General features: G+C 51.6%; 1 protein-coding gene and 1 pseudogene across 2 annotated transcripts in view; one reads left to right on the top strand and one right to left on the bottom strand.

Annotated features, from left to right (window-relative positions):
* LOC106736183 (nuclear receptor-binding factor 2 pseudogene) overlaps positions 1–617 on the bottom strand; it is a 10655-nt pseudogene extending 10038 nt beyond the window's left edge.
* Positions 1–10942, top strand: part of TRIM26 (tripartite motif containing 26) — a 33829-nt gene that overhangs the window by 18939 nt on the left and 3948 nt on the right. For both annotated transcript variants that reach the window (XM_006160316.2, XM_006160315.2), the window contains exons 2-4: positions 4366–4834; positions 5007–5102; positions 6276–6506. In XM_006160316.2, coding sequence (XP_006160378.1) covers positions 4397–4834; positions 5007–5102; positions 6276–6506 — 765 coding nt within the window. In that variant the 5' untranslated portion in view covers positions 4366–4396. The remainder of the gene's footprint in view (positions 1–4365; positions 4835–5006; positions 5103–6275; positions 6507–10942) is intronic.

The following is a 10942-nucleotide window of genomic DNA, read 5'->3' as shown; positions in this document are numbered from 1 at the left end:
GCCCTGGATTGGAGGCGGGTGTCTCTCCGTGGAAGGGTTGTACTTCTGAGCTAGCAAGGGGCTATGGCCCTGGGCATCCTCAGCAGGGGGCTTGTGAGATGTCTGAACATGGGCAGCTGCATCCCTGTGCATGCTTTGCTGGGCTTTCCACCTCTCTTGCTTTGCCCTTTTCCACTGCTCCTGGATGAGGAGAAAACTGTTTCATGTACTGCATCCCTGTGCATGCTTTGCTGGGCTTTCTCCCTCTCTTCTCGCTTTGCCCTTTTCCACCACTCCTGGATGAGGAGAAAACTGTTTCATGTAGCTGTCCCTTTGCAATTCCAGTGATAAATGAGCCTGCTCAGACTGTCAGCTTCATGGCTTCAGAAAGGTATGCTGCAGCCTTTTTGTGACAAGAAATAGCCTCTTCGTATTTCCCTGCAGCTAATAATCGATCTGCTCGTCTGCTCTGTTGATGAGCCAGATTGAGGGGTCCTTCCATTAACTTCCATAGACCCCCCGGGTAAGCGGCGGCCTGAGGAAGGGGAACAGCGGTGCCAGGGCACATGGAGGGGAGGAGGAGGTGAGCACGACGCAGCGGCAGAGATGGGCGGCCCCTCTCCGCGCCTGGGGAGCGAGCGTGGGCACCACTTCCTCCTCCACTGCTGCGCCACGGACCCGTCACTCCCGGTATGATTTTGAAGCCACAGGTTCTGGAACCCAAACCATAGTCAGCCATGTGGGAGTCCAGCAATGTAACTGCTACACCATCTGCTGGTCCCAAGATTAATTTTTTTTTTCCTCACAAATTGATGTGAATGGTTTTCCACTGAGGACATCATCTTCAGCATTGTCTTGTCCCTTCTTGAAATGAATTGTCCTTGGGGCCAGCAGGTGACATAATGATTAAGGCACTGTACTCCCACATGGCCAACCACGGTTTGAGTCCCTAACGTAGTGTCCCTAGCGTAGTGGCTTGAAACTCATGCCAGGTGCATGTGCATGTGTTCCCCAAATCCTTAGAGGAGAATGGAGGAGAAGAGATTATGGTGTGGCATTCCCCTGGGGGGTTGATTTCTTACTTTCTCTCTCTGTCTCTCTCTGTGTCTTGGGCAAGTGCCCATGCCCTATGGCAATAATCTTTCTTTTAAAAAAAAAAATGGATTGTCCTTTCGTAAACCAGAAATTTCTTCGGGCATTGTTCCCATAAAATTTTTATAAAGCATCCATGATTTCACCATTCCTCTACCCAGATTTTACCATAAATGTGATATTTTTGTTTAAATTCTAGTGGAATTTATGTTGCTCTGATAGAGGTGCCTTTTTAACTGATGTCTTATTCTTGCTTAGTGCCTCAGACTAGATCCTTTTCAGACATGTTATAACAAGTTAGTATCAGTTTATTTTGGTGCAAAAAGTATGGAAATCTAGACATAGTTTTTTCATAATACACATTTCCTTGAGCTCTTTAAGCGTCCCCTCCCATCATGGCAGTTTTAAAACAGTGATTTCTGCTTCTATTATCCCTCCTGTGCTTTTATTTGAAGAGGTTTTTGCTATAGGGCACGTGCGCTCGCCAGACAGAGAGAGAAAGAGAGAAATCACCCCTCAGGGGGGATGGCCATGCCGCAATCCCTTCTCCATTCTCTCAGGATCTTGGGCACGCATGCACACGCGCCTGGGGTGAGTTTAAGCCACCGGGTTTGGGACTCAAACCGCGGTCGACTACGTGGGAGTCCAGCGACATAGCCATTACACTAACTGCTGGCCCCCCCTCCTATGCTTATTAACTGATGTTTTTCTGTAATCTCTAGATAGTTTTATTGATTCCTTACATGTACAGTGATTTTTATACAGTTTTAGAAGGCTTAAAGATCTGTTGAAGTGGGCCGGGTGGTGTAGTGGTTAAGACAGCTGGATCCCACATGGCCAGCTGTGTGGATTAAGTCCTGGATCTGGTGGCTTGAAATATTGAAATGTGTGCTGAATGTGTGTGTATGGACATGCTTGCCCAAATCCCAGGAGGAGAGTGGAGGAGAAGGGATTGTGGTGTGGCCGTCCCCCTTGAGGAGTGATTTTTCACTTTCTCTTACTCCAGTGAGCACGTGCACCCTATAGCCAAACTGGAACCCAGTATAGACCCTCAGTTAACGTTGTCTCCAAGTGATGAATGTGGAAGGAGAGCTGCTGCTCAGCTCCTTCTTTGTTGTTTTAGTCTTTTAGTAAATTGCAAAATAATTAGCTTCCCAACCCCAAAGATAAGACACATTGTTCCCAAAGTGGCATGAAAGCCCACAGGAATCACCTAGTACCATCCCTATTCTTTTTGCACACCTTTGGCAGTATGTTACAACTGAATGAGAGGGTGCTGGGCCAGGCTTGTGTCCTCAACAGTGAAACCAAGACGTTGGACCAGGCAATTCCTAACATTTTCACTATCCTCACTAACGTGCTCTTGGGTTATTGGGAAAACCACGATGCATTTTTTTATAGAAAAATATAACATGAATATCCTGACCCCCTCATAAGAACTCGATATTACCTTCATTTTCCAGTTAAATTCCTTGGTCCTTTCATTTGACCTTTGTATGTGCCTGGTTTTTGCACTTATTATATCTCCTAAGGTCACACATACCTAAATCCCATTTGTGCTGCCAGTTGAAATTTATTGCCGGTATAGCAGTCTCTTCTGTGTACAGTATTTTCAGTTTATAAAACACATTTTATACATTACCACATGTTTTCTTTTTTGGTCTTATGGACCAGGGGTTTATTTCTGTCACTAATGACAAAGACCACCAAACTCTTGTACTAGATTTCACCATAGATAATCAGTGCTAGTGTTGATTTTCCTTGACCCCAGTTGCTTCACTCCGCCCTCACAGTTCCCTTGGTGTCCTGTTGGCCGCCTTCCCAGTGATGGTCTAGTTGCGTCATGGATCTGCATCAGAGACATCCCCCAGCCCTGCTCCCCTAGATCTGTTCACTTTATCTCTGGAGCACTTGTGTCACGGTGGCTGTTTGTGTGCATGTCCTCTCCTGCTGCCACTTGCCATGTCAGCTCTTTGTCTCTTCATGATTTGAACACTCACTGGTTTCAGGAACCAAGGGTTCTGGATTCTCCTGAGTTTCTTTCTGTGTAGCAGACTTAAGCTTAGTACTTTATTTATTTACTTATAATAATTATTTTATTTATTTATTTAAGTTTTGCCAGAGAAAAAGAGGGGGGGTGGGAGTGAGAAAGCAAGCCACCAGGTCTGGGATTTGAACAGCGATTGGCCGTGTGGGAATTCCAGCACCTTATACCACGCCACCTGCTGGCCCCGAGTCTAGTACCTTCAACACCATTCTTTCATGTAACCTTAGAAACCCTTGAAGGAGTTTCTCCTCATTTTATAGATGGATAAACTGAAGTTCAGAGTACATCAGTGACTCTGTTGTCACATGGAGTTGGGGCAGAAGGCAGTCATTGGGTCAGATGTTTGTAACCTCATACCGGAACTAGGCTACATACGACTGTAAAGGTAAACAGAGGCAGAGGCCTTTCTGTGCTCAGTTCCCGTGCTCCCAGTAAGGGCCACGCCTCAGCAGCGTGGAGCAACCCCAGCCACTGGGGACTTTCCCATCCTGCTTTCCCTTACAAGCCCAGTTGGGACAGCCCGCCCTTGTTAGCAGCAGAACAGCCAGGCCAGCTCCATGGAGCAGTGAGCCAGGTGTGGCCTGGCTGTGCTCCAGCAGCAGGCCGAGTTTAGGTATGTTCAACCTTCCGGGGGAAATGGGCCAAAACCACAGAGCGCCCAGGGACACTCTTACCGTGGGACATCAGCTCTCCAGCTCCTGAGGCTTCCTGATGCTTTCTTGAGATTTGGTAAAGATGCTCAGCGCTCTTAATCCTTGAAACCTCAAACCTAAAAGAGCAAACCAACGGTGTCTCTTGATGTTGTCAGGACCCCCACGAGTGGTCGTGCTCTGCACAGTAGAGGGATCCCCATGTGCTCTGCAGACCTTGCAGGTTCTGTATTTATGGCACTTTCTAGCAGGGCATGTGAACTACCCAGTTCTGATTGATCACAGCAGATGCATTAGGGCAATTTTCCAGCAGACGGAAGGAGAGGGTCTTGAGGCGGGACTGCTTCCTCAGCAGCAAGGTCTGGGCTAGCGGCAGCCCCACTCTTCGCTCTCAGAGCCGTTCTCTCTGTGCCTCAGGTCCTCACCTGTGAATTGAGAGGGTTGGACTGGGTTGGTAAGTCCCTTTCTTCTGACACGTTGCAAGCCTTGTCAGGCTGGTAGTGTGCACTGACTGAGTGCTGGGGCTGGTGGCCCTGTGCAGGGCTGCCAGCTCCACCCTGTCTGGGCCTACTCTTGACTCTGTGTCTGGTCTTCCAGGAGGAGGAGACCCCTCTGAACTAAAGGCACCATGGCCACGTCAGCCCCTCTGCGGAGCCTGGAAGAGGAGGTGACCTGCTCCATCTGCCTGGATTACCTGCGGGACCCTGTGACTATTGACTGTGGCCACGTCTTCTGCCGCAGCTGCACCAGTGACATCCGCCCCATCTCCGGGGGCCGCCCTGTCTGCCCACTCTGCAAGAAGCCCTTTAAGAAGGAGAACATCCGACCCGTGTGGCAGCTGGCCAGCCTGGTGGAGAACATCGAGCGGCTGAAGGTGGACAAGGGCAGGCAGCCGGGCGAGGTGGCCCGGGAGCCTCGGGAGGCCAAGCTGTGCGAGCGGCATCGAGAGAAGCTGCACTACTACTGCGAGGACGACGGGAAGCTGCTGTGCGTCATGTGCCGGGAGTCCCGGGAGCACCGGCCCCACACGGCCATCCTGGTGGAGAAGGCCGCCCAGCCCCACCGGGTAAGCCTTCACCCACAGGCTGTCCTGCATCTGCCCTGGGATTCCCGCCCTGCAGCCCTCTGGGGCGAAGCTGGCCAAGGAAGGCCCCTTCTTGTTGGCTGAGAGCTCAGCCTGGTCCTCCTTCCTACCCCAGCCTAGTAGCCACCTATCCCCTCTGCTTGTATTTCCACAGGAAAAAATTCTGAACCACCTGAGTACTCTAAGGAGAGACAGGGACAAAATTCAGAGCTTTCAGGCGAAAGGAGAAGCTGATATCCTGGCTGCGCTGGTAAGTGAGGCTGTGAGCAGGAGCCCTGGGGCAGTTCACGTACACTGGGTAGGGGCCTAGGAGAGGAGGCGGCAGCTGGGAGGCAGTTCTAGGAGCTAGTTTCTAGAGAGGATGGTGTCGGGCTGGTCTCCGGCCCACCTGGCCTTAGCCTCAGCTCTGCCCATCCAGCCCGTGTGGCTTTGGTCCTGTCCCTCACCTGACAGGGAAGTGGGCTGCCCAGATGACGCCCTTCCCGTCTCTGCCCTCCCCGTTTGCAGGCTCCATGTCGAGTGGCAGCTCCTCTACAGAGAGCCGGGGAAAGCCTGGCTTTATGCTAAGGAAGGCTGGGCTAGCTTAGGCAGTGCTGTGTCTCAGGCTTGGGCAGCACCTGCTGGACCACCTGGCCCGGCTGGAGCAGGCGCTCACCGGGGCCAGGGAGAAGTCCACGGCCCGGGGTGTCGGGGAGCTCGGCCTTGGTTGCCAGTGATTAGAACATTGCAGTGTATCGCATGCTTTATTAGAGGTGGGCTTAGGAGTGATAAGATGGATACAAGGGTTCCACTTTTGGGAGGAGTGTGCATTGGGAAAAGGGACAGGAGAGGGTATTGATGCCAGCCTAGCAGTCAGTGACGCCTTGGGAGAGAGCGAGAGAAAAGCGAGGCAGCCCAAGTACTGCCTCCAGCCCAGCATCAGTAACAGGGACCCAGGGCTCTGGCCACCATTCCTGTACTTGGCAAGGGGATCTGGAGGCAGGAAGGGACATGGTTCCTGGGAAGACTCACTGAGGAAACAGGTGCAGCCCTCGGCAGAGGTGAGGGACACGCAGGTACCTGGTAGTGGAGGCCGAGGATGACGTTAATCAAGGAAAGCCTCCCAGAAGAGGCAGTACACAGAGGTTTTGTCCAGGAGAAGAAAGTGTCGGCTCGTGGATGAGACCAGAGTTCCTCCAAGGGCCCTGGAACATACTGGTTTACCTCGCCCAGACCAGGCTGCCCGGTCAACCTGAGCCTGGGTTCGGCTCACACAGTGGCTGAGTGACCTGAAATTCACTCGTGTCTTCATTGAGAAGAGGAGGGAGGGCCAGGAGCCCTCTGGCTTCCAAACGCTGTAGGATGCAGGAATGGGGCTAATGAGGGGAAAACCACTCCCAGGCAGAAGCGGAGACATCACTCTCCCTCCCTCCCACCCCTGCAGAAGCAGCTCCAGGACCAGAGGCAGTTCATCGCAGCCGAGTTTGAGCAGGGCCACCAGTTCCTGCGGGAGCGGGAGCAGCACTTGCTGGACCAGCTGGCCAGGCTGGAGCAGGAGCTCACCGAGGGCAGGGAGAAGTACACGGCCCGGGGTGTCGGGGAGCTCAGCCGGCTGGCACTGGTCATCTCCGAGCTGGAGGTCAAGGCACAGCAGCCGGCTGCAGAGCTCATGCAGGTGAGAGCCTCCCGGGGCAGGTGGCCCTGCCCCACTCCAGCACCTAGGGAGAGTCACCTTCTCTTGGGGCCTCAGTTGTCTGCTCTGAAACATGGGGATGATAATTCCTACCATCCCACTTATTCCACAGGTTGCATGAACATGAAATCACGGGCATGGTGTCACTTCAATAGCTAATTTTTCTGTAATAAATGTTTAAAAATATTAAAAAGTGGGCCATCTCTGGTGGCTTTAAAATCACGCTAGGCATGTGTGTGTGTGCTCAAAATTGAGAGAAAGACGTGATTGCAGCATGACCGTGCCTCACAGGGCTTGGGTTCCTTCTCCCTCTAACTCGCCCTGTCTCTGCTGAGCGCATACCCTTTGGCAATTAAAAAAAAAAATTATGAAGTGCTGTAGAAATGGAAGGAAGGTTGTTAATATAGTCATTACCATCCTCCATCCAAATCACGCCCATTACAAGTCCTTCCTCTTAAGAAGTGAGTAGCAGACACTTGTCAAGTGAAAGCTTTTTTATGGTTCTGGGGGTAAAGAAAGAGGTTGCGGGTGGCTGAGAGAGGGCTGAATGGACACCCCTCTCGAGGACCCTGAGGGAGGGTTTGTCGGAGATGGGTGGCTGGGGAAGGGAGACAGAGAAGGCGAGGTTTTTTCTGGGACCCTATAGAGAAACAAGGTGGAGAGCAAACGAGGGGCCTCGGGATGCTTCCTAGAGGAGGAAGTGGCTTCGATTCTGAGAAAGCCAGTCTTGGGCAGGAGAGCAGGTGGGCAAGCTGGAGTGACACTGCATTTCCCTTTTCCAGGAGCCCCCCCAGGGGAGTCAGGCTCTGGGTGTGGCTCAGCTGGGTGGAGGGCTTGATCTTCCTGCCCTCACAGGCCAGGAGGGGGGCTGTCAGATGGTCTCCCCCACTGGCACGTTCTCAGGTGTCTGCGGCTTCCCACTAGCAGCACAGCCATCCAGTTTCTCTAGGAAAGTGGGGTCTGAGGCCATTGGGGGGAGATGACAGCATATGTGCCAGTGCAGGCTGTGTGGAGAGGTGGCCTCAGCCAGCCTCTCTCCGTTGTGGATTCACACTCTCAGAAGGACTGTCGGGGCCAGCAGATGACGTAGTGATTATGTCACTGGACTCCCAAATGGCTAACTGTGGTTCAAGTCCCAGGCCTAATAGCTTGAAAATCACACCAGGTGCATGTACATGTGTGCCCAAGATCCCAGGAGAATGGAGAAGAGATTGCAGTGTGGCCATCCCCCTGGGGGGTTAATTCTCAATTTCCCTTTCACTGTAGGTTTCTCTCTCTCTCGCCCCCTGGCAAGTGCACCCTAAGGCAAAAACCTCTTAAGAAAAAAAAATTAAAAAGGAGGACTGGCAGGGAGTTGAGATTCTCCCAGTCTAGCCCCTCCTGGCGAACTCCTGGTGAGAGTGGAGGGGTTGTCCCAGGGCCACCAGGCAGGTTAGGAATCAGGTCAGAGCCTGAGCCCAGGTGCCCCAACTCCAGGCGTGGTGTTCTTGGTCTGTTCTCTGGCTCTTCCCCTCCGCTGTCATCTTAAACCCTCAGACTTCTCTCATTAGACTCTGTCTGGGTCACTTACTGCCTCTCCTCTCCCCTTGCCCAGGTGCTCCCCTTCCCCTTTGGAGGTGCACATTCTTGCTCTCCCCACGTGGAGATATGCAGTTGAACCTGGAGCAGAGTGAGACATGTGGCCCAGGGAACTGGTGGGAGCTGGTGGGAGCTGCCTTCTCCTAACCATCCAGAGGAGTTGCCCTCACAGGGCATTCAGATGTAAGCCCTCCCTGGGCTGGGGTGGGTCGAAGGAAGGAGTGACCTTAAGTGTAGTTGGTACTAGTGGGTTTTGTCTGTGTATTTGTTCAAAGTCTGATTTTACTGTAAGGGAACTTAATAGGTAGCTAGTTAATTATCTTAATATTTTCCCAGAGATTATTTGGCTGTCAAAGGGCAGTAAGAAAGAGATCTTGAATAGGGTCCAAGTGTCTGGTAGAGAAATGCAGGTGAGAGGGAGAAGCAGCAGGACCAGACGTGTGAACAGAGAGGCGTTTTGATGAAGATGCTAGAAAAGGAAAGAAAGGGTCTGGGCTGGGGCATTAAGAAGATGTTAAAGGGCTGGGGGTGGGGGGGCCCAGAGAAGCCTGGCATTCTCCCCAGGCTAGCCCTGGGTAAACCTCGCAGGGGCCTCTGTCTCTCCATGTCTACTCTCGTGAAGAACCTTCCTAGAGGCACGCTCTTAAAAACCAGAGATTGGGGGGCCAGTGGTTCAGGCTCTGGACTCTCACATGGGTGACTGCAGTTTGAGTCCTGGACCTGATAGCTTGAAACTCACGCCTGGTGTGTGTGTATGTGTGCGTGCATGTCTATGTGTGCATGCCCAAAGTCCAGAGAGGAGAATGGAGGAGAAAGGATTGCAGCATGACCCATCCCCTTTGGGAGGTGATTTACTCACTTTCTGTCTCTCTGACGATAGCAAAAATCTCTCTCAAAAAAAAAAAAAAAAAATCAACGACAGCAATAGAGTGCCCCAGCCTCACTGTTCTGCTCCTGGCCGGGCTGGCTGCTTTATCAGCATTCTGAATCTCATCCCTTCAGATCGCTCACAACCTTCAACCCTTATGGTTCCTCATCATCCTGTATTCTTGTCTCTCTCAGTTTTAGCAACTCCCATGTCACAGAAGAGGCTGTGAACTAGGCTTGGCCCCTGCTCCTCACCTCAGCTGCTGCCCTTTATTTGCTCACTGGGCCTGCTTTCTGAGCAGAGCTGTTGGCACACTCTCCCTGTTTGTCACCTCGTTCTCTGAAGCTACCGTGGACTTATTTGAGGGGCAGGTGAGAGGGACTTGCCAGGAACCGGCAGCCAGTCTCTGGGCAGTTGCTTTCTAGTGGGGAGCAGGGCGTAGCTCTGGCTCTTGTCTGCCTCCTCTGGAACAAAGCCTACAGTACTTCCCACCCCCCTAAAACGGCCATCAGCCCCTCCTGGTGACCCCGTTTGTTTCCTCAGTCTCCCCTCTCAACTATGCTCCATCCCTTCCCCTTCACACTACTCTTCTGTCCATAGAAGTTACCACTTACCAATACACTGTGGTGTGCCAGGGGACTTTGAAGTGTTCACGGAAAAATGTGTTTCTTTTGGTATAAAAAGAACTTTAAATCCATGCTTAGTTTTTGTTTTGTTTGTTTTTTTGGGAGAGATTTTCACTGTAGGGCGCGTGCGCTCGCCAGACAGACAGAGATATAGAGACAGAAAGCGAGAAATCACCCCCCAGGGGGGATGGTCATGCCGCAATCCCTTCTCCTCCATTCTCCTCTCGGGATCTTGGGCATGCACGCACACGCGCCCGGCGTGAGTTTTAAGCCACCAGGTCCGGGACGTGAACCGCGGTCGACCACGTGGGAGTCCAGCGACATAGCCATTACGCTAACTGCTGGTTCCCCATGCTTAGTTTTTCATAACCATTTTCGATGAACTTTGTGAAGATCTCTTGTATTTGTCCTGTTGATGGTTTGTTGTGTGCTTTCCTCTGCTAGAATGCCAGTTATACATGAATAGGGATTTTTGTTTTGGTGGTTTTAATTATTTCTTAATTAATTTTATTTAACTTTATTTATTTATTTGGATTTGACCAGAGAGGGACCAGGGTTGAGGGGTGAGAAAGCAAACTGGAGGTCCAGGACCTGAACTGTGGTCAGCCATGTGGGTGTCCAACACCCCCAACCACCACAGCACCTGCCGGCCCCTTTCAGCAGTTTTTTAAAAATAGATTTTGTTTGTATATTTTTATGCCAGAGGGCATGTGCATGAGAGAGAAAGAGAAGGTGCTTCTCAGTGGGGCCTGGTCACACCACAGTCCTTTTTTCCTTTTTTTTTTTTTTAATAATTTTATTTATTTATTCATTTATTTGTTTGACTAGAGAGGGACAGAGAGGAGGGGGAGTGATAAAGGTAGCCGCCAGGTCTGGGACTCGAACCGTGGTCAGCCATGTGGGAGTCCAGTGCCCCCAACCACCACACCACCTTCTGGCCCTCAGTCCCTTTTCCTTTAACTGGCTGTCTGTGAGGATCCTGGTGCATGTGTATCTGGTGAGCCACTAGCAGGGTGGGAACTTGAACCACTGCCAGACATCGTGCTGCTGCTTCTGCGCTGGACCTAACTGCTGTCCTGAAGGTCTGGCCACCTTTTTGTTTAACTGCTTTATCCCAAGCTTCTGGGGGTAGTACATGACACATAGGAGGCACTTAATAAATACTTGTGGAATGAGTGAAAGGAACACAAACATTCATCAGTCAGTATTGAGCATTATTATGGAGGCTTTAGACTCACAAGAGGGAGTCAAAACGGCATCTCCCAAGAACCCACTCCCCACTCACCCTGTCTTCCCTGTCACACGGATTAATCCCTCCTGCTCAAGCCATGGCCTGTCCTTGGTGG

The sequence above is a fragment of the Tupaia chinensis genome, unplaced genomic scaffold (genome assembly GCF_000334495.1).
Source record: "Tupaia chinensis unplaced genomic scaffold, TupChi_1.0 Scaffold000678_1, whole genome shotgun sequence".
NCBI classification, from domain to species: domain Eukaryota; kingdom Metazoa; phylum Chordata; class Mammalia; order Scandentia; family Tupaiidae; genus Tupaia; species Tupaia belangeri.
This window is presented reverse-complemented; position numbering and strand designations above follow the sequence as displayed.